The sequence below is a fragment of the Schistocerca piceifrons genome, chromosome 4 (assembly GCF_021461385.2).
Source record: "Schistocerca piceifrons isolate TAMUIC-IGC-003096 chromosome 4, iqSchPice1.1, whole genome shotgun sequence".
Classification (NCBI taxonomy): domain Eukaryota; kingdom Metazoa; phylum Arthropoda; class Insecta; order Orthoptera; family Acrididae; genus Schistocerca; species Schistocerca piceifrons.
Genome location: NC_060141.1, coordinates 711,250,369 through 711,275,239, shown reverse-complemented (window position 1 = coordinate 711,275,239; position 24,871 = coordinate 711,250,369). Strand labels below are relative to the sequence as shown.

At 39.9% G+C, this 24,871-nt stretch overlaps 1 protein-coding gene across 1 annotated transcript in view; it reads right to left on the bottom strand.

The window, feature by feature from the left end:
* Positions 1 to 15,969: 15,969 nt before the first annotated feature.
* LOC124796125 (odorant receptor Or2-like) overlaps positions 15,970 to 24,871 on the bottom strand; it is a 74,464-nt gene continuing 65,562 nt past the window's right edge. The window contains exon 5 of the mRNA XM_047260216.1: positions 15,970 to 16,088. Coding sequence (XP_047116172.1) covers positions 16,032 to 16,088 — 57 coding nt within the window. The 3' untranslated portion in view covers positions 15,970 to 16,031. The remainder of the gene's footprint in view (positions 16,089 to 24,871) is intronic.

The window sequence follows — 24,871 nt, the reverse complement described above, 5'->3', positions numbered from 1 at the left end:
GATATCCTCCACCACAGTCTGTAAGGAGACTCCAGCATTATCTAATATAACCCATAGTGGCCCTACAATAATCCAGTGCCTCGAGATTATGACTACGTCTGTCGATTTTGTACACATGTTGGAGTTCCGAAGGTAGTATTTCTCAACACCAAACGTCTGTTCGCTAAACGACCCAGAGCTGGCATGCATGTGCATGTGGGAGAAGATTCTCATTCCAAGTCGCGCCTCATTTCCATGGTACTCCCACCATTATTTCGCGATAAGCTGCCCTTCTTTCAACTTTTTTCGTTGTCATCCATCAATGTTCTCTGGTAAGAATACCATACAGTGCTACAATGCTGCAGAAGAGTAGGAACAAGCATTCTGCAGGTAGCCTCTTTTTGCAGATCTGTTGCAGCGCTAAGTGCTCTACTATGAAAAACCCAGTCCTTGGCTCACCCTTCCACAAGACGTAAACACAGTTACAGGATGTAATCACGTTATTTCACTCTCTTCTCAGTGAATCTAAATATGTTATTTAGAACACAAAACGCACTAAATAGTGCATGATTATTACCTAGTTAAATGAGGGAGGTTACTATACAGTGCTGTGTTGAATAACAAAATGCAATATTTTTGTGACACATAGCAATGTACATTAGCTTAAATGATACTTTGGACAGGAGGGACATAGAATATAAATAGACATTTTGGATATAATACATAGGTTACTTTGCTTTAGAATACCTGTGTTACACAGATGGATATTTCTCTGTCAGTTCCGATTTCTCCCTGCATTGTGCTGCCGTCTTGCGGGAATGGAGTATATGCCATGGATATACAAATCTAGGCAAAAGACGGTATTGGACTGTGCTGAGTTGTATCATTTAAACCAGCGGGCTTTCGTGGGATACGGGAAGGTTAGCTGTGTGGTACAGTCCTTACCTTACAAGGAAATAATCTGTAGTGCTGAAGATGGCAGTTTACAAAGGATGCGAGTGCCAGCGATCACAGAGCCTCAGCTGTTGTTCATGTCCAGTGGTCGCTAGCGACAGGTAAGACACTATAATAACATCATTGTAATTGTTTCCTTCCTTCGTTCCTATTAGACAGAGCGATAATAGCTTTGCTGTGCATTGTGTTTCGAAGTATCAGTATTCATTGCCTTTCAGGTGAGTGGTGATGGCACACATGATGAAAGCATTGCCTGGGGTCAAGCTGCATGGATGCAGCTGCAGGTAATATGCCAACATCCCTCTCAGCTCTGCCCACACTCCACTCTACTGCCATAAAGCAGAGTGGCCACAGAGCAGTGGATCTCTCGGTCAGTATAGGGGCTGTGACCTGGGATGTGGTGTTAGCCTGTCAGTGAACAGTGTCAGGCAATCGTTTAGTGGCTCAGCTGTGAGTATCAGTCAAGAATTGTGAGTCAGGTAGCTGCTTGCAAGGGTGAAGTCAGTGTATGGGGCAGTGAGGTGCGGTGGATGTGGTACTGTATTTGTTTAAAATAAACGTGCACTCATAACTATCACATCCTACTACACCTAGTGGTGTAAATACGCACATGTAATTATTAAACATGGAGTCATGGGATAGCAGTGTCCCACATTGTGTTTTTAACATAATACTCATATATACATGTTCCTCACAAATGGACCATGTAGGTTGCATCACAAGGATTTTCTTTTATTAAAAGTGCTGTGTTAGTTTCCCATCATTTGTATACATCCACAGTAATGTCATAATTTGGACCAAGGCAGGTTTGATATTGGGTCATAAATTATACCAATCAAGACAAGACCACTTCGAAAAACTGTTTGGCAACCACAGCATATAACAATAAAGATAATAATGTTATGTGTGTACCAGGTGATCAAAAAGTCAGAATAATTTGAAGACTTAATAAAAAACGGAAAAATGTCGATAGAGAGGTAAAAATTGACACATGTGCTTGGAATGACATTGGGTTTTATTAGAACCAAAAAAACCAAAGTACTGCTAGACGCGTGAAAGATCTCTTGCGGGCGTCGTTTGGTGATGATCGTGTGCTCAGCTGCCACTTTCGTCATGCTTGGCCTCCCAGGGCCGGCCGCGGTGGCCGTGCGGTTCTAGGCGCTTCAGTCTGGAACTGCGTGACTGCTATGGTCGCAGGTTCGAATCCTGCCTCGGGCATGGAAGTGTGTGATGTGCTTAGGTTAGTTAGGTTTAAGAGGTTCTAAGTTCTAGGGGACTGATGACCTCAGATGTTAAGTCCCATAGTGCTCAGAGCCATTTGAACCATTTGGCCTCCCAGGTCCCCAGACCTCAGTCTGTGCGATTATTGGCTTTGGGGTTACCTGAAGTCGCATGTGTATCGTGATCGACCGACATCTCTAGGGATGCTGAAAGACAACATCCTACGCCAATGCCTCACCATAACTCAGAACATGCTTTACAGTGCTGTTCACAGCATTATTCCTCGACTACAGCTATTATTGAGGGCTGATGGTGGACATATTGAGCATTTCCTGTACAGAACATAATTTTTGCTTTGTCTTACTTTCTTATGCTAATTATAGCTATTCTGATCAGATGAAGCGCCATCTGTCGGACATTTTTTGAACGTTTGTATTTTTTTGGTTCTAATAAAACCCCGTGTCATTCCAAGCATGTGTGTTAATTTGTACCTCTGTATCTACATTATTCCATGATTTATTCAGTTTTCAAATTTATATTGACTTTTTGTTCACCCTGTGTATACGACATGAGTGCAAAGAAAGGAGATGTGACTCAGTTAACACGATAAATGTAATTGGGTGGAAAATGCTTGGCACCAATTCTTTGTTTAGAAATTATAGTGGGAATAACAGATCGTAAATTACACTGATCGGTAATACATTTTAGGGAAGGGGAATGGCAGCTCATAAATTCGATCGACTATCTTATATACGTCTGGAAACCATGCAGGGTGCATCAGATTTTTAGACTAAATAGACGACACGGCTTTGAATTTCCCAGCGTTTACATCTTACCAAGTTGGTCTGGAGGAGAGGAGGTGCAGGAGCATCGTCATCTTTAACTTGACCTTCGAGGAACTTGACAACAATGAAGACAGCATGAGATCTCTCCCACTTTCATTACTCATAATATCCATTCTTCCAGATGTGCTGCTCACAAAAGCATGCTTTAGAACTTCTGTGAAATTGGGAACTGAAGACTGAGGTATTGGTGGGTGTGACACTGTAAGATGAAAGGGGGGGGGGGCAGTTGTGAGGTGTACTTGGGTAGGTCATTCTGTAGAGAGTTTCCCAGCGAAATACAAAAGTCCATGGTTTGAGTCCCGGTCTGCCACAGTCTTTTAATCTGCCCAGAAGTATAATATCATTGCAAACTCTGCCACTGAGTGAAAATGTGTATTGGAAACAATTCTGTGGGCTGTGCCTGACCTGTGTCTCTGCAATATTGTTTTTTCCAAGAATACTAGTCCTGAAAGGTATACAGGAGAACTTCCATGAAGTTGGATTGGTAGGACATTAGGTACCTGGAGTAGTAAACCTGTGTGGACAGGCCATGAGTCAGGCTTGGAGAGCTTAGTCTGTAGAGCACTTGCACGCAAAATGCAAAGCCCCCAGGTACAAGTGTGGCACACAGTCTTAAGCTACAAAGAAGTTTCAAATCAGTGCAGACTCCGCTGCAGAGTGAAAATTCAATTTGGAGTTTAACACTGAGTTGCAGCATGCAGTATTGTCTTGCTTATTGTGAATCTAACATTATGTCAGTGAGAAAGAAGGTGGCAGTGTGCCTGACAAAAAAAGTGATATTTTGTAGCATGGAATGAAATGTAAGGAAATTGTTGATATTTATTGCTGTTGAATGTGATGCTGGAACAATGAAGGGTAAGGAAATTATTGATATTTATTGCTTTTGAATTTGGTGCTGGAACATAATCATTGTCAAATTTCAATAATAACCGAAAAGAAATTGAGGATTTTTGTTCAAAAACGGTGGTTTCTAACGACAAAATTGTCACCATTGGTTGAGTGAAGAAGCTCGTGCCCATTATTGAGACATTATGACACATAAAGAGCCTACAGTGATGCTGTAGAAAGTAATGTTCTGTTTGGAACGCCAGATGGAAACAACTTCGGCTCAACTTTTGCCAATGAAAAGCCTAAATGGTCAGTTTAACCCCAAATAATCCTTCAGTTTCACTGGATGACTTTTCCTCGTTTACTATAAAGTGTGTCTATTCTGCCAGGAAATAATGAATCCAGTCGCATAACTGAGACGATACTTGCAGGAATGGCTATAGTGAGTTTGGGCCATTTCACTTCCTTTGAGCCCTGGTGATGTCATGCCTAGTCACTTGTGGTGTCACAAGCCAGGTTCCTTTTCTATGATGTAATCATAGCATCAGAAACTATGCAGTCCCTTTACATGACAACACAGAATCGAGAAATTTAAAATGACGAGATGGTATAAATTGATGCTGTCTTTAAAAGTATCTGAACTATCTGAATTTTATGCCTAGTCCGGAAGCATTCGATTATTTATCAAAAATATGTAAACAAATAGAATATACTGGTGTAAGCTGCCACAAGAAATAGAACCTACAAGATAAGCAGGACTTAATGAGCTTAGTTCAACCTCAATATCATGCTTTGTTTAAGGCACAATGGGACCCCTAAGTTAAATATTTCCATATCACACACACACACACACACACACACACACACACACACACACACTTATACTGACACAGTGGCTATGTCAAGTGTCATATTGTTAATTCCATGTCTAAAATATATGTAAAAAATAAGGCACCAACATACGCAGATGAAATATCTATCTCATAGGTCCCAACATTATGTCTGCATCTAAAATACATAGAGGGCGAAACATACAGTAATTAATGTCCAAATCTATAATGAACAGCAAAAATGTCAGCAAATCATGTTCATTTCCATGTCACAATGTGATTTTCATGTCTAAAGTGTATATAATATTTGTCAAAATACATAAATATGTTGGCATTTAGATCTTGTGCCTAGATGAGGCAATGTTACTGGTGTTAGAAACATCGACCTCCCACTCTCTAATTTCTCAGAAATTTGTCAGTAATGCTTCACTTCACCAAGCACTATTTTAGAGGGAGAAGAATATAAGGCATCATGTTCTGTACTATACAAATACAATCGATGTTAGCGACTGGCTGACTGTCAGTCTCAGGTCTCCTTGAGATTATATTTCACTGGCAGGACAAAAACAAAGTTTCAAGGAAGGCTGCGACATTTTCCAATCAGAATTATGTTACCAAGGGTCTCTAAAACGTTTAAAGATTGTAATTCCTCTCCCAATGATAAAGGGCTGCTAAACAATACCAAGATCTAATTATAATGCGACAAATACAAAAAGTAGGAGATTGTGGTAGGATGTTTGTCAACCAAAGTTACATTTTCCGACACTTTAGTGCAATAAACTGTGCTAAAAATGAGGCTTTTGACAAGAACATTAATGTGTTTTATCACTTAAACTTCAAATTTAGTAACATGCATGTAACTACATAATGTAACAAAAACGATGTATAAACACAGCACAATTCTACCAAAGACAATGATGGGCATGGTCCATCAAGGAGACGAGAGTTCTATACCAAAAATTATGATCATTGCACCAAAAAAAAAAAAAATAATTAACAAATACCTAAAGATTTTGAGTACAAACACATGCAGATTGCTTATTGTAAAATGATCCCAGACTGTGAACAAAGCTGTCTGTGTTATTTATCAAAACACACGAAAAGACTATAAAATAAGGTGGTACTTCTAATACAGCTTAATTGTTCTATAAGATTTAAAAAATACTCTTGGCTTACGTATTGGCACTACTGATGTGGCATACAGGTTAAGCTGCACTTGCCAATGAGAGTAGTTCAGTCTTTCTACCATACTTTAAAGGAACCAAAAATTGTGTTTATTATTTATCAACATACATGAACATTTGTTCCATAACATTACAAAACACACTTGGTTGTTCTGCTCATCTAACTGACAGCTTAACGTGCACTTGTCGGCGAGAATAGTTTTTACTTTGTACCAAAGTAAAAAATTCACATATAAATTGTCTATTCTTTGTCAAAAACTCATCGTAGGCTGGCTAAAAACAGTATCAGTCTGCCAGACATTATAGTGACCCCCCACATAGTAGGGCATTAACTTCATCTTGCAGCAGCAAACATTTGCGATTTTCTGCTGATAATGCCAACTAATGCTGTCACAGAGCGAAACTGTATATGAGAATCCGATGAAATAGCATACTGAACAGTAGTAATACACATTTGCATATATAAGAAACAAAGGTTTTTATGCTTTCAAATCCCAATTCCAACTACTTTTCGAAGGAAGCAAAACATTATGGTGGCTCCATGCAAGGGTAATAACTTAATCTTGCAATATAAAATTATTGTCATCTTGTACAGATGACAGATCCTATCAGGCAGCAGACACTAGACGACACTTTTCCCACCATATGACGTCATTTTAGAGCAAAACTGTAACGAATTATCCCCATACATCGGCATGTTACAGCAAAATCGTAACAAACTGACCAATACATTGACTATTTGCAGCAAAATTGTAACAAATTGCCCTCAACATGGACATGTTGCACCAAAGTTGTAACAAATTTCCCAATACATACTACAGTGAAACTGTAATAAATTTTGCTATACATCCCCATTTTACAGCAAAATTGTAACAAATTACCTCATAAATAACTATCTTACAGGAAAAGTGTAACAAATTATACCTTAGATCGCATGTTACAACAAAATTTTCAAATTTCCAGAAAATGTCCCCTACATTGTATAAATATATTGTACAGTATTCGAACAATAATTGTCACCATTACACCTATCCTAGTGACACCATTACCCTGAACGCATGGTGGATACTATTATGGGGCAAGTATGGTCAGTGGAAATGGTGATTGTCATTATCCCTATCATTCTGACTACCATTACTCTGAACACATGGTAGATGTTATTGTGGGGCAATGATGGTTAATTGACACAGAGACTGCCACTACCCTGTCATGGTGACTGTTATTACTCTGAATGCAACTGGGTAAAGCATTGTCAGTTGACTTGTGCTGACTGCCATTACTATGATCATGGTGGGTACTATTACTCCAGACTCATTGTGGACACTACTGTGTGGCAATGGTGGTCAGATGACATGGTGACTGCTATTAATCTGATCATGGATGACTACTGTTAACCCAAAACACATGGTGACATTGTATGTACCATAATTTAATACAGGGTGTCAGCTACTGGATCACAAAACTGTGTTGTAACACCAGAAGCTGACCTTGCGTGTGCCCCATATACCACTGTCTTACAGCAAAACAGTAAATTGCCAGATTCATAGCCAACTAAGCAAACTCAAACGTGTTCTGACAGGCTGCAATATGTTTCGATAAGCAAAAGCGATAAGTCAGAAAGTTGATTCTTGTCGCTGCCATCAAGCCAAGACCTGTTCCAACAAGGAAAACAGCAAGTTAAGACCGTTGACTAAGCTTACAAACACATCTTAGTACAGCCTACCTTATGTCACACACGTGTGGCCCCATTTTCAAAACTGTATTTTAACACCAGAAGCTGATGTATGTTGCCCCATACATGATCATGTTACAGCAAAATCGTAACATAGCTCGCTAAGCAAGCTGAGACTTGTACTGACAAACTATGACTTATTACACCAAGTGATAGAGATTATTCAGCAAGTTGAGAGTTGCTGGGGCCAGTGAGTCAAAACTTGTTCCGAGTTCCAACAAGTATAACGTTTAGTCAACAATTTGAGGTTGTTGAGTTAGTTAGTTAGTTGGTTGCGTGTTCTGTTGATCAATTGTATGGCACGGTAGCTGTTATGATGTGGAATGTGTCAAGTGCACAAGCAATGCACATATGAAAGAAGATTTTTTAATATATGTATATATATATATATTTTAAATAATAGAAATATTAAACTTTAACTCTGTATTATATATATATATATATATATATATATATATATATACACTCCTGGAAATGGAAAAAAGAACACATTGACACCGGTGTGTCAGACCCACCATACTTGCTCCGGACACTGCGAGAGGGCTGTACAAGCAATGATCACACGCACGGCACAGCGGACACACCAGGAACCGCGGTGTTGGCCGTCGAATGGCGCTAGCTGCGCAGCATTTGTGCACCGCCGCCGTCAGTGTCAGCCAGTTTGCCGTGGCATACGGAGCTCCATCGCAGTCTTTAACACTGGTAGCATGCCGTGACAGCGTGGACGTGAACCGTATGTGCAGTTGACGGACTTTGAGCGAGGGCGTACAGTGGGCATGCGGGAGGCCGGGTGGACGTACCGCCGAATTGCTCAACACGTGGGACGTGAGGTCTCCACAGTACATTGATGTTGTCGCCAGTGGTCGGCGGAAGGTGCACGTGCCCGTCGACCTGGGACTGGACCGCAGCGACGCACGGATGCACGCCAAGACCGTAGGATCCTACGCAGTGCCGTAGGGGACCGCACCGCCACTTCCCAGCAAATTAGGGACACTGTTGCTCCTGGGGTATCGGCGAGGACCATTCGCAACCGTCTCCATGAAGCTGGGCTACGGTCCCGCACACCGTTAGGCCGTCTTCCGCTCACGCCCCAACATCGTGCAGCCCGCCTCCAGTGGTGTCGCGACAGGCGTGAATAGAGGGACGAATGGAGACGTGTCGTCTTCAGCGATGAGAGTCGCTTCTGCCTTGGTGCCAATGGTGGCCGTATGCGTGTTTGGCGCCGTGCAGGTGAGCGCCACAATCACGACTGCATACGACCGAGGCACACAGGGCCAACACCCGGCATCGTGGTGTGGGGAGCGATCTCCTACACTGGCCGTACACCACTGGTGATCGTCGAGGGGACACTGAATAGTGCACGGTACATCCAAACCGTCATCGAACCCATCGTTCTACCATTCCTAGACCGGCAAGGGAACTTGCTGTTCCAGCAGGACAATACACGTCCGCATGTATCCCGTGCCACCCAACGTGCTCTAGAAGGTGTAAGTCAACTACCCTGGCCAGCAAGATCTCCGGATCTGTCCCCCATTGAGCATGTTTGGGACTGGATGAAGCGTCGTCTCACGCGGTCTGCACGTCCAGCACGAACGCTGGTCCAACTGAGGCGCCAGGTGGAAATGGCATGGCAAGCCGTTCCACAGGACTACATCCAGCATCTCTACGATCGTCTCCATGGGAGAATATCAGCCTGCATTGCTGCGAAAGGTGGATATACACTGTACTAGTGCCGACATTGTGCACGCTCTGTTGCCTGTGTCTATGTGCCTGTGGTTCTGTCAGTGTGATCATGTGATGTATCTGACCCCAGGAATGTGTCAATAAAGTTTCCCCTTCCTGGGACAATGAATTCACGGTGTTCTTATTTCAATTTCCGGGAGTGTATATATATACCCCATTCCCTTAAATGTCACAAAATGCATATACTATATTTATAGATTTATTTATTCCTATCCAAGAATTCATCTATGGTATAGAAGAAGTTGTCAAGGAGAATATGGTTTCAATTTATTTTTGAAGCTATTACTGCTGTCTGTCAGACATTTTATTTCATCTGGTAATTTGTCGAAAATTTTTATAGCAGCATATTTTGCTCCTTTCTGTGCCAATGGTAGGTTGAGTAAAGGATAATGTTAAGTCTTTCTTTTTTCTGGTATTATAATCATGAATGCCACTGTTGTTTTTAAACTGGTCCATGTTGTTGATAACAAATTTCATTTGTGAGTAGATCACTGTGAGGCTGTTGTAAGAATTCCCAATCTTTTAAAAAGATGCCTAGAAGATGTGTGACTATGAACTGCACAATTTATTCTAACCACTTTCTTTTGGCAGTGAATCCTTTTTTCTAAATGCTGAGTTACCCCAAAATATTATTCTGTATGACATCAGAGAGTGAAAGTATGGAAAGTATGTTAGCTTACTAATTTCTGTGTCTTCAAAATAGGCAATTATTCTGATTGCACAAGTTGCTGAACCTAGTCGCTTTAGAAGATCCAAAATATGAATTTTCCAATTTAGATTCTCATCTGTATGTACACCCAATAAACTTAGAATGCTCTACCCTGTCTACTGACTTCTGTTGATATGTTATATTTATTGAAGAAACTGTACTTTTTGCAGCAGAAAATTGGATGTACCATGTTTTTTCAAAGTTTAGAGTAAGCCCATTTGCAGAAAACCAATTAATGACTTATACAAAGATCTTATTTGTATCATTTCAATTGGAGTTTCTTTTACTGGATTAATAATGATGCTTGTATTATCAGCAAACAGTGTCAGTTCAGCTTCCTGTTTCAGATAGGAAGGGAGGTCGTTCACATGTATCAAGAACAGAATGGGACCCATGATTGAATCATATGGAACACCTACTGAAATATCACCCCAGTTAGATGAAGTGGCAAACTTATTTAAATCACTTGACCCATATAAGGAAACTTTTTTCTTCCTGTTCTGTAGGTATGACTTAAACCACTTACATGCTATTCCATTTTTAGCATAGAACTGTAATTTCTGTAACATCATGTCATCATTCACACAATCAAATGCTTTGGACAAGTCATAGAAAATTCCTGTTGGTAACATTTTACTGTTTAAAGACTATTATGTGGACAGTGAAATTGTACATTGCTGTCTCAGTGGAACAGCATTTTTGAATTCCAAACTGTGATTTACTTAGTATCCCATTACTGTAGAGATGCCTAATCAGTCTTGAGCACATTACTTTCTCAAAGATTTTTGAAAATGCTGTAAGCAAGGATACTGGCCAATAATTATTGACATCTATGGTGTCCCCCTTTTTGTAGAGAGACCAGACAATGGCATATTTTAACGTGTTTGGGAAAATACCTTGAGTTAGTGATGCATTACACATGTGACTCAGAACATCAGCTGTAATTGCTCCACGTTGTTTTAATATCTTATTAGAGATGTCATCTACTCCTACAGAACATTTATTTTTCAAAGATTTAATAATTTTTCCTATTTCACAAGAGGTTGTTAGGTGAAAGTTAATCTGACTAAATTTTTTCGAAACAGGCTCTTCCATGTACTGCCTGGCTTTTTCTTTTGAACTGTTCTCACCAATTTTTTCTCCTACACGTAACAAACGGTTGTTAAATACATTAGCTACTTGTGTACTGTTGGTTAGAATTGTCTTGTTCTCTTTAATAGTAATACTACCCACCCCAGTGGCTACTTTTCCTGTCTCCCTCCTAACAACATTCCATATTGATGTTTTTTTGTTGCCAGAGTTGTTAATTTTTTCTGTAACATACATATTTCTTGATGTCCTTACAACGTTTCTCACAAGGGAACTTCCCCATCGCACCCCCCTCAGGTTTAGTTATAAGTTGGCACAGTGGATAGGCCTTGAAAAACTGAACACAGATCAATCGAGAAAACTGGAAGAAGTTGTGTGGAATTATGAAAAAAAATAAGCAAAATATGCAAACTCAGTAGTCCATGCGCAAGATAGGCAACATCAAGGATAGCGTAAGCTGAGGAGCGCCGTGGTCTCGTGGTTAGCACGAGCAGCTGCGGAACAAGCGGTCCTTGGTTCAAGTCTCCCCCCGAGTGAGAAGTTTGATCTTTTATTTTCAGTTCATGTGACAAACTCATATGTTTTCATCACTTTTTTGGGAGTGATTATCACATCCACAAGAAAACCTAAATCGGGCAAGATAGAAGAATCTTTTTACCTATTCCCCAATGTACAAGCTAGGTAGGTCGACAACATATTCCTGTAATGTGATGCACATGCCGTCACCAGTGTCGTATAGAATATATCAGATGTGTTTTCTGTGGAGGAATCGGTTGACCTATGACCGTGCGATCAAATGTTTTCGATTCCCATTGGAGAGGCACGTCCTTTCGTCTACTAATCGCACGGTTTTGCGCTGCGGTCGCGAAACACAGACACTAAACTTATTACAGTGAACAGAGACGTGAATGAACGAATGGACAGATCATAACTTTGCGAAAATAAAGAAAGTAAAATTTTCACTCGAGGCAATACTTGAACCAATGACCTCTCGATCCGCAGCTACTCACGCTAACCACGGGACCACGGCACTCCGGAACTCAGGTTCTCCTTGATGTTACCTATGTTGCCCATGGACTACTCAGTTTGTATATTTTGCTTATTTTTTTCATAGTTCCACACGACTTCTTCCTGTTTTCTCGATTGATCTGTGTTCAGTTTTTCAAGGCCTATCTACTGAGCCAACTTATAACTAAATCTGAGGGGGGTGCAATGGGGAGGTTCCCTTGTCAGTATGTTACAATAATTTGTATGGTGTAAAACTACTTCTGGACTTTTACTAGTTCTTGCTGTCTCATACAATTTTCTTTTCCTTTCTGAAGACACTTTAATAGCTGTAGTAATCCAAGGTTTCTTTGAAAAGTGTGTGGTGTTACATTTAGCAATTTTCTTTGGGAAACAATGTTCAAAAAGGGATATAAATTTATCAAGAAATATATTGCATTTAGCATTAGCATTTGGCTCATCATATACATCTCCCCAATCAACATTTCTTAAGCTCTGAAGTGCTCTATACATACTGGGTTGAGTGACCTCATACTTTTACTTAATGGTTTTCGAACTGTACCCCCTGTTAGGTTTTGTAAGTTAATCAGTTCTGCATCATAGTCTGACAATCCATTTACCACAGGGAAAGCATGTGTTTGTTTTACATCCTCTTTCTGTACAAATAGATTATCTATTAGCGTGCTACTGTCCTGACCTATACGTGTAAGGCAATTGATCACTGATTCTAAGTTACATGTTGTTAATAACACTTCTAGTTCACTTTTCCTATCAGAATTACTTAGAAAGTTTACATTGAAATCACCACAGATTAATAACTTCTTTTTGTCTGATAGACAGCATAATAAGGAGTCAAACTTTTTTATGAACAGCTCCCAGTCTCCTAATGTGGACCTGTACACTGTTGCTAATATCAATACTGCATTATCTAGCTGAAGTTCACATACACAAACCTCAAAGTGCTGATCAACATAAAATTTGCTTACTTCTACAGTTTTGCATTTATACCCTTGTGTTATGAAAATGGGAACTCCTCCTTTATCCATCCTAGATGTACAAGTGTAAGATGCTAAATTATACTCAGATGTACTGACACTATCCATGCCCACAGTTACATGGTGTTCAGACAGATAGAGTATATCAATCTCATTCTTATTCTTCAGATCATCTAAACACACTAATAGCTCATCTACTTTATTTTTTACTCCCCTAATATGACTGAGCATATGTACATGCCTCAGCACATTCCGCCTGATCTGACACACATACTGCGAGAAAGGGGCAGGGAGGGGTGGGAACGGCCATGTATGAAGTTTCCTGGGTTCAAGGTTGGTCAAGGTGGCCCTAAGTTGTCATATCCATTTTACTATACTCCATATGCTTGCAATTTGATTACACGCTGATTATGAGGAACTGTGTCACAAGACTCCTGAAAATCTAGAAATATGAAATCAACTTGAGATCCCCTATCAAAAGCATTCATTATTTTTTGTGACTAGGGAGTCAGTTGTGTTTGACAATAATAATATTTTCTGAATCCACGCTATGTGTCAACAGACCATTTGCTTTGAGGTAATTCATAATATTCGAGTGCAGTATCTATTCCAAAATAGTACTGCAAATCGACATCAGTGATATGGATTTTTGTTTCACTGGATTACTCCAGTTTCTTTCTTGACTATTGTGTGACCTGTGCAACTTTCCAATCATTTGTAAGGGTCTTTTGTTGAGTGAGCAACTGTATATGATTGCTAAGTATGGCGCTATTGTCCAGCGATATTGTGAAGGGAATCTAATTGGTATATAGTCTCGAATGGAAGACATTGCTCTGTTAAGTGAGTTTAGTCATGTCGCTACTTCCAAATGATTCATGTTGGTAGCTTTTGTTGATTCGAATTCTGGAATATCTGTTGCATTACATGTGACCAGAATCCCTTTGGATTTTCTGCCAGACTGGGAGATTTGGGAACTATTAAAAGCCTCTTGGACTGAAATCTGCAGTAAGTTTGGAGCATCTATAAACATCAGGCGTGCTTTTTTGTTGTTTTTGCAACAATATCCTGAATTGTTTTGTGTACTAGAGGACGGGGATCTGTACCAACTATTATTAATTTACTTCATATCAAACTCTCAGTTTGAGTCAACCCTATGTCTCAGAATTTGAGCAACATTTGTTCGATGTTTACATCTTGTTAGAGGAATGGGGACTGTGTCTTAGGAAGGCGTCAAGCAAAATTTTACCTGATTTTTTAAATGGATAGATTTTGTGTTTGTTTTTGGTGGAATTGGGTATTCAGTCTCGCTATAACGACCTTCTGGTTACTAACTCCTGTATCCATCACATTATTCTGTATCGTCTCAAGATTGTCGCTGAGAGGTCATGTACGTTATCACAACCATGTACACTTCGAGTTGGCTCTGTACTAATTGCTAAAATTAATATTTTGTGCGATTGCAGATTATGCTTTATGCCTGCCATCGATTTCAATATGTAAATTCGCTGACGTATCGAGAATAAATTGAAGTTTCTGCGAACTACATCTCTAAAAGTCGGGTATCTGTTCCAAATGAGATTCTAATTTTCCTTGAACCATTCAGTAACTATTTCATCTGAGTCAGAATGCACCAATGAAATTTATTTTGGTTGTCAAGTATAACTTATACCAATACTAATTCAATGCTAACTTAAAGCAAAATCAGTTTTCAGATCAACCGCTCAACGTACAGGACAATGTCCAGGTCATAATAGAGTTTCGGAATGTTAGACCACGAATGTCACTGTTTTTGCACTGTTTTTGAAACAATTAATGTCGTTCTACTCCAGATATACAGAACATTGGATGTAATAGGGTTATCTGGACGCAGAACCGAAAAATACTGTTCTTTCCGTTGTAGTGACACTTCTTGTCACCATGTTGTTATCGAAGGAAGGATGTATGACATCTGGCCGGCACTGTTTAACAACTGCAGTTCGACAACCAGTTTAGACAGAGATCGCTGTTGCCCGCCATGTCATGTTGCCAAAGAGCTCTGGGCAACTTGATGAACGCGCTCTGTGTGACGTCATATTACACAGCAAAGGATGTGCACGTTTAGGCAATGTCTCATCGCAGTGTAGAGGACATTTCCTTTTGCCGAGACCCGTGACTGAGGATATGGATCCATCATCGCACATCTTTCTCACAGACTGTTGGTATGAATGCTGAGAATCGGAATGTTTATTAGCTCTAAAAAGATGACTAAAATTGTCGAACGTGGAAACTGAGAGAATTCCGTAACTGTGAATGGAAATACTTCATACTTCACATTGCAGCAGCAATAACTTCGTGACCTTGTGTACCCTTTCCTTTGACACGCTAAAAAGCAGCGCCAATCTAAACTACTACTAGAGGCAACTGAGACGGTGAAAAGCATGGTTTAAATTGACTGAATTTTAATTGTTATAGAATTAAATTTTATTTGCGTGATCATTTTTGCACCAGCTGAAGCGTGAAAGGAGCATGTGCGTATAATTAAACTCAAATACATTTACTCCTTTCAATCATTTTCAGCTCACACTTTCCATCACTCACCGTGTACGTGTTGTTTGTCAGCTTTGTCCAGTCATTCCAGCATACCAATATTGCAAGAAGAAACCAACGAGCTGTATTATGTCGCTCTGTAGTTATTCTAACGTGACTGAACAATTTGAGCCACAGCGTTCTGCTGGAAGCTACTAAATTCGATCTGGATTCCTTGTAGCTTCTGATGTGGTATAACTTCTCCTTTCATTATAGCGATCCCTGCTACTTTATGCAGGATCAGTGCACAAGTCATTCTGGCTGAAGCAGTAAGCACTAGAAGCTGTTTCGTGCTTTGTGCGAAGAGCATCATCCGAGATACAAAGCAAGATCAATCTGTCGCACGCTGTCTTCAGTGACTGTTAAAATGTTGCAGCAGCGTGTAGTATGAGTAAGTTGCCTGCAGTAGCTGAAACAAAGGACAAGTTACAGGTATTGCAAAGACTTAAACTGATGCTTAACTTAGTGCAGAAAAGGAAAACAAAACTCATTCACAACATGTTGCATGTTTCACAAGGAAATAGACAATGTAGTACTTTACTTTATTTCTTAAAAAATAAACAATTAATTTATGTCAGAGATGTAAACTATTTTTCTTAAATTCTCCGGAGACAATCGCTGTTCGTTTAAAGACGTTATTCACATAAGCTTTGGCCTGTCCGACATTTCATCAGAGATTCTTCGAACCATTTCTCAATGGTCCCTACTATGTTCACAGGAGCATTATAATGTTAATTTAAAGCAAAAGTTACTTATTTCTTTCCTAACAAACGCACAATGAATATTCCCACAATGGTTCCAGCATCAATATATCTGAGTTTTAAAAAATGATGCACTAAACCTAGAAGCGTTTTAATGGAGAAAAGGGTTTGTTGGATCGCAAACTCTTGGACATACTGATCATTGTGTTGCAGGGACCGATGACCGTAGCAGTCTGGTCCCTTCAATCCCACAAACCAACCAACCATTGTATTGCATAGACGCCATCCACCATGGAAAGGAAACCGTTTGTGTGTGACTGTCATTCTCAAATGGTTCAAATGGCTCTGAGCACTATGGGACTTAACATCTGAGGTCATCAGTCCCCTAGAACTTAGAACTACTTAAACCTAAATAACCTAAGGACATCACACACATCCATGCCTGAGGCAGGATTCGAACCTGCGACTGCAGCAGCAGCGCGGTTCCGGACTGAAGCGCATAGAACCGCTCGGCTACCACCGCCAGCTTTGTCATTCCCATATTAACTCACTTTATCAGGAAATTCAGATCACTGGCAACAGGCATATTACTTGATAAAGAACCTTGTAATTACTTGCAAAACTTTTTTACTGTGTAGAGGAACTACAACTCAAAGAGCTACCTGTGCGCTGAAATTTCTCTTCGCAAATGTAACATGGCAACACAGATGTGATTTTATTTGTATAATGAAATATCTCTTTCTCGATTTTTTATTAAACCTTGTTTTTATGCATCGTCATACACCATAAACACTTTGTTACAATTTTATATATCACGACTGCCAGTGTTTGCTCTTATCGCAGATAGTGAAATATTGATTTCATTAAATTGGGCGATGTTACCAACTTGGGTTAATTAATGACGCAGACACACAGAGAGAGTAGCCTGCATATGGAATATCTGAGGGAGGAAGCTGTCTGTTATCGGTAGTGGTATTTGTTGAGTCGCCAAGGTAGCTGAACGCGCAGTGGTTTATCGTTTGATGTAGCTACATTATCATGCAGAGGCATCGGGAGGTGACACTGGCTACGAGTTATTGAACGTAAATCTTTTCAACAAATAATTCGTCTGGGAGCCGGCAGCGCCAACCCAAAGTGTCCTCTTCTTACGTCAGGAAAATGGGGCATTGCACTCGTCCTCTGACCTCGTCGCATCTGCCACATTAGCGGTCGCGACTAAACGTCGCAGCCATTACACACAGATTTACCTGTATTTCAGTACTAAATTCTTGAATAATTACAGATCTGTTGACACTTCATTTATTCCTGTCCGTCCCCGGTAGCTGAATGGTCAGCGTGACGGATTGCCAGTCGTCTGGGCCCGGGTTAGATTCCCGGCTGGGTCGGGGAATTTTCTCCGCCCAGGGACTGGGTGTTGTACTGTCATCATCATCCTATCATCCTCATCGACTGCAGGTGGCCGAAGTGGCGTCAAATTGAAAGACCAGCACCTGGCGAATGGTCTGCCCGACGGGGGGCCCTAGCTATACGAATAAATAAAAGTTTATTCCTGACTAATCATTGACCTATGACATTTTTACCTGACCAAGGGTTAGCTTTATGGACAGTAATATATTAGAAGTAAACTCTAATGTAATTTAAAGGTATGCAAAAGTGTTGCCAATTATTTTCGCATAAATGTGCCTCATGACTAAATTGTAAAGTAAAATAATAGTTATTCCTTTTCTCTGAAATTAAAAAAGTGGTACGGGTATAATTTACGATTTTTTAAAGTTAATGCTACTGGTAATTAAATTACATGTAGATTATGTAATTCATTTTATCACCATCATCATCATTTAAGACTGATTATGCCTTTCAGCGTTCAGTCTGGAGCATAGCCCCCCTTATACAGTTCCTCCATGATCCCCTATTCAGTGCTAACATTGGTGCCTCTTCTGATGTTAAGCCTATTACTTCAAAATCATTCTTAACCGAATCCAGGTACCTTCTCCTCGGTCTGCCCCGACTCCTCTTACCCTCTACTGCTGAATCCATGAGTCTCTTGGGTATCCTTGCTTCTCCCATGCGTGTAACATGACCCCACCATCTAAGCCTGTTCCCCTGACTGCTACATCTATAGAGTTCATTCCCCGTTTTTCTTTGATTTCCTCATTGTGGACACCCTCCTGCCATTGTTCCCATCTACTAGTACCTGCAATCATCCTAGCTACTTTCATATCCGTAACCTCAACCTTGTTGATAAGGTAACCTGAATCCACCCAGCTTTCGCTCCCATACAACAAAGTTGGTCGAAAGATGGAACGGTGCACAGATAACTTAGTCTTGGTACTGACTTCCTTCTTGCAGAAGAGAGTAGATCGTAGCTGAGCGCTCACTGCATTAGCTTTGCTACACCTGGCTTCCAGTTCCTTCACTATGTTGCCATCCTGTGAGAATATGCATCCTAAGTACTTGAAACCGTCCACCTGTTCTGACTTTGTTCCTCCTATTTGGCACTCAATCCGTTTATATTTCTTTCCCACTGACGTTACTTTCGTTTTGGAGATGCTAATCTTCATACCATAGTCCTTACATTTCTGATCTAGCTCTGAAATATTACTTTGCAAACATTCAATCGAATCTGCCATCACAACTAAGTCATCCGCATATGCAAGACTGCGTATTTTGTGTTCACATATCTTAATCTCACCCAGCCAGTCTATTGTTTTCAACATATGATCCATAAATAATATAAACAACAGTGGAGACAGGTTGCAGCCTTGTCTTACCCCTGAAACTACTCTGAACCATGAACTCAATTTACCGTCAACTATAACTGCTGCCTGACTATCCATGTAAAGACCTTTAATTGCTTGCAAAAGTTTGCCTCCTATTCCATAATCTTGTAGAACAGACAATAACTTCCACCTAGGAACCCGGTCATATGCCTTTTCTAGATCTATAAAGCATAGATACAATTCCCTGTTCCACTCATAACACTTCTCCATTATTTGCCATAAGCTAAAGATCTGGTCCTGACAGCCTCTAAGAGGCCTAAACCCACACTGATTTTCATCCAACTAATACTCGCACTTTCCTTTCAACAATACCTGAGAAGATTTTACTCACAACGCTGATTAAAGAGATACCTCTGTAGTTGTTACAATCTTTTCTGTTTCCATGTTTAAAGATTGGTCTGATTACTGCTTTTGTCCAGTCTGATGGAACCTGTCCCGACTCCCAGGCTATTTTATAAACATTTAAATTTTTATCTGATTGCATATTTATGTGTATCTTGTTTGAGTGTAGTATTGTGTTTTAACGATGCATGAACGGTGTTCCACGTACCTAAAATGATTAGTCAGAATAAAAGTACTCAGAAGAATAATTTTGATCATACTGCTTCAAATAATCAGAAAAGAAAGTCCTGCGAGGTAGCGTTGCTGTGACGCAACTTGTTTCCTTCGGTAGTGTGTGAGATCCTCAACCTTAATGAAGTGGCCGTCACGAAATTAGACAGATCGAGGTCTTCTCCCATTGTCACAGTATTATCAATTAATGATGATTCCAAATGTTGCTAACAATAACGAAAACATATGTATACATATCTACTTTTAATCTAAAGTACTAAAATATGATGGAGTACCTTCCAAAAGAAAGTTCTTGCCAGTCGTTAAAAAAAAAAAAAAAGAAAGACAACTAATTTTACAATAAATTTTGAAGAAATAACTTTTTCTGCTTCAAGGAAACATGAAGTTGACTGGAAGGATAGTCGGCTAATTAGAAATTTATATTTGAACCAGAGAGCAAGAGTAAGGATAGGAGGTGTGATGAGTGAAGAAATTGAAGAAATTTAACTGGGAAGAAGTGTAAGACAAGGTGGTTGTTTATCACCAACACTGTTCAATATCTATCTGGAGGAAATTATTAGTGAAAGTTTTCATGGAAGGAGTGGAGTCTGTATAGGGGGTCGGAGAATGGAGTGTATAAGATCTGCAGACGAGATTGTTGTGATGGCAGAGAGTGCAAGAGAGATGTAACAAATGTTAGATGACCTAAACACAAAATTAGAAGAATATGGAATGAAGATTAACAAAAAGAAAACGAAAAGCATGTTAACTGGAGGAAAGAGGAGAAAATGACATATGAAAATAGGGGGAGAGGAACTAGAGCAAGTGAATAACTTCAATTACTCGGGAAGTGTAATAATGGATTATATGTATTGGTCAACAGAAATTAGAAAAATAATTGCAATGGCAAAAGAAGGATTCAAGAGGAAACAGAAATTACTTTGTGCACCACTAAACAAAGATCTGAGGAAAAGAACTGCCAAATGTTACATCTGGCGCGTTGCACTGTATGATGTGGAAACGTGGACATTGAGGAAGGAAGATGACAGAAAATTGGAGGCACTAGAGATGCGGATATGGAGAAGAACGGAAAAAGTGAAATGGGAAGACCTAGTAAGGAATGAAGTACTAAGAAGAGCTGGAGAAGAAAGAAACATGCTGAAAGTCATCAGAAAGAGAAAACGGAACGGGATTGGACATTGTTTGAGGAGGGACTGTGTATTGAAGGAATGAATAGAAGGAATGGTGGAGGGAAAAAGGGGAAGCGGAAAAAGAAGATATCAAATGCTGGACAATATCAAAGGAGACAAATATACAGAAATGAAAAGACAAAAGTGGAAGAGGCTTAACCCATGACAAGAGCTGCCGTAAGGCAGAATACCATACCACCATCTGTGGAGAAAAAGGCACACTAAAATATTGAGACCGAAAAAATATGAACATTCTCAAATTTTATAGATGCATGTGATACATATTTTATCGTGAAAACGTAACAGCATCTCGAGGGAAAAAAAACCACAAGAGGTATGAAATTGCTTCGCTTGTGAAACGAAAAATGCCGTCGCTGATGAGCTTGTGCCCTACTGAAACCAACTGAAACTTCCAGCGAGAAAGTTGTTAAGAAAACTATAAAATTAATTTAGGTAACATCTGTAAATAATGTGTCGTGTCATGTAGAAATACAATTTCTTTAGGTGCCGCCACCAGGATTTTTGCTCCGACGGCCCGCCTTATTAGTACTGCTAATATTCCCTACCTCCCGATCTTCTAAAAAATGTTACAGACCCTTCATCTTTGCGACTTTCGCCCATAAAGCCTATGTACGTTATACAAAAGTAACTGTAGATACTTTAAGGCCACTATTTCTGTTGAAACCGAGTAATATATATTTGTCCGCATGGTTTTGTGAACCCAAGTATACTACAAAACTATTATCCTCAGCACGCAAGTGGCTCTTACTGCTGCAAATGAGCGGGCAAGACGAAGAACGGAGGTCTCTCGGTCAGAATAATTAATTTTTCCACAAAGATCACCATGAATTTTCTGCCCGGCGGATTCTTTCCCTTGTTGTAATAACGAAATGCAGTTCTGTACACTAACTTTTTTATATTCCTTTCTTGGGAATCAAAGCACGTGCCTACATCTGGAGATTCTGCCGATGTCACTGTACTATTAATACGGAATACGGTCGATTCGGAAATACCACAAGGTTTTTCTGTCAATTTACGAATCCGCACAAAATAACAGCGCCTCAAACCACTGCCCCGCCGTCAGGAGAAGCGGTTCGACTAACGTCGGCCCTATTAAACCAAATGTAAGCAAGCACGTAACTCAGGTACGGTTCGTCTGTTTATTATCACAGCTGTTACACAAGCGCTTAAAATGTTGAACTTGAGCATTGCCACACGCTATAAAGTGATTCTGCAGCTACAATACTACACGTTGAATTTCGTCCGGAGTTAACGGCAGCACAGGTCCGTGTTACAAGGCATTTCATACCTTGGTGTACTAAGTCAGCCGCCTATGGACCCTCTTCTCCTGACGGCAGGGCTGTGGTTTTCTGTGCTGTTATCCTGATTCTATTCGACCTAGTTACATACATATTATGTCGTTTGAACTTCTCTCAGAAACTTCTTTCTAGTGCCACATAAAGAAGTTTATAATGCCATTAGAAAGAAAATACAAAGTCGGAGTCATTATTCGGCAACTATAAAAGATAAAAATTATTTGCGACATCAGGAAATTCGCCATATTGTCGATTGTAACTTGGCGGAAACCGCACCCCTCGATATATTCATCCATTCTGGATATACGGTGATGTGACAAAAGTCACTGGATAGCGATATTCACATATACAGATAGCGGTAGCATCGCGTACACGAGGTATATGATTACGGCCACACGACGGGAAATGAAATGAAATGACCGTATGGAATTGATGGCCGGAAGGGCCCTTCCGGTGGTGTTCGGCCGCCGAGTTGCAAGTCTTATTTCAGGTGACGCCAAATAGAGGCACTTGCGCGTCGGTGATGATGAGATGAGAACAACACAACACCTAATCCACGAGCGGGGAAAATCACCGAGCCTACCGGGAATCGAACCCAAGCCCGCTGCATGGTAGGCAAGCACGTTACCACTCAGCTAAGAAGGCGGACTAACGACGGGATTTGACAGACTTTGAACGCAGAGTGATTATTGGAGCTAGACGTTCATTATTTCCGATATCTATGGTGTCAAGAGTGAGCTGGAAAGACCATATTTCAGACATTACCTCTCATCACAGAAAACGAAGTGGCCGACCTCCTTCACTTAAGGGGATCCGGAACGATCCATCTCCTCCATGTTAATATTAGCAAATAGAATGAACATTTTTACTAAAACAATTAAACATATTGCTCTGAAATCTGGACTACCTGTTCAGTGAATATTTCTCTACAAAGTTATTATGCCATGTTAAGAAATATTTATTGGTTTTTGTTTTACAATTTTTTTAAACAGATGCTTATTTTTTTCTCTAAAATTTTGCACTTTTTCTTCTATAACTCTTGAATTATACAATATTTTTTTTTACAATTTGTTAAAAAATGAAGGAAAAGAAGTAAACAATATTGTGTATAAATTTCATTGATATACTGTTAGCAGTTTTTGAGAAAATGTTCCTCAACGATGAAAATTTTAAAGTTATGGGAAATGGTTTCCAAAAATGTTTTAATACATTCCTGCCCCATATGACATATTATCAGCATCCTCTTCTTTTTCCAGTGTTAGTTTCCTTTTCACTGGTCTTTTCTTCCCTTTTGCTGCATGTTGTAGGCTTTTGTCTCTTCTTCCTGCACCTCTTAGTCTTTCTTCATCAATTAGGAGCATTGTGGAAATGGTGTTGTGTCCTGGTTGGAAACCTAAACGTTTCAGCACTTCTCATTTTATAATGTTTCCTTCATTGTATGTTGCCACTGCACCATACACTCCAAAATGCAATGTTTTTATTTGTACAAACACTCTTTTGGGAATCCTAAATTAAATTATTTACACATTCATTTTGATTTTGTTTTCCCATGTAAACACTATTCCAAAGAACTTGGCTGTGATAAATCTCTGAAAATGGGCTTAATTACATCAATTACAGCATTTGGCAAATTGTTTTTACGGGCACATTCCTATCCTGATTGGTACTTACACCATGAGTCATCACCTGTGGGGCACAGTGCATGTTGTGGGTGCTCATTTGTTGATGTAGTACGAAAAAATAATGCCCATACTGCTCTCCTCATATGCTCAAAGCTTCTTGTATTTTGCCTAATTGAACACCCATAATACCTCTGCAATCTATCATTGCTTCATCTGGCACTCTTCCTTTTCTTCCAAGGGTCTTACCATCACTAAGCTTCTGGAATCGTAATGTCTGCTTTAGTTTGCGCAAGCGAGCCCTCACGCGCAAAAATAATGTGAATTTCATTTCCATAAGGTTTGAGTTCCTCTACAGCTTTATATCCCTTAGAATCACCACCTCCTAGATAGTTAGTGTATCATACATTATTGCTTTCAGTCCCTCTACTTCCATCACTCCACTCGTGTCGTGAAAATTTGCTTCACAGCTTTCACTATGTTCGTCCTTGGTATTGCCCTTACATCTACAATGTTTTGAGAGAATAGCAACATCAATTACTTTGCAACTCTCACCACTGGTAGCTGTCACAACTCCATTTAGAGATTTATGACCTCTACGTTGCCATGATCCATCTAAAGCAACAGCTAATCTGTCACAGCTTCTTCAACTGCTTTCTTCATTGTTGCTTGAGCAATATCTTCAGCAGAACATCTCACCAATTCATTATAAAATTCAAACTTGGTTGGTGGTTTTGGCAAGTTCATAATTCCACATAACATTGTCCGTGTAGCACTGCCTTTGCCAATGCAATGCAAGCCATACACTAGCCCAACATTTATATCATACACCTTCTTTCCACTATTACCACTACGAGGAATACTGTTAGAATTAGAAAACGAAACTTCTGCAGCACATTTGTTATATTTCAATAACATTTTACATGCCAAACCAATATGTGAAGTTATTTTCAATTCCAGTCCTCCTTCCTTGCGAACTTGGCTAAACCGTTATGTTTCAAAATATTAGAGAGCAAGGGAATGTTAGTTATTTC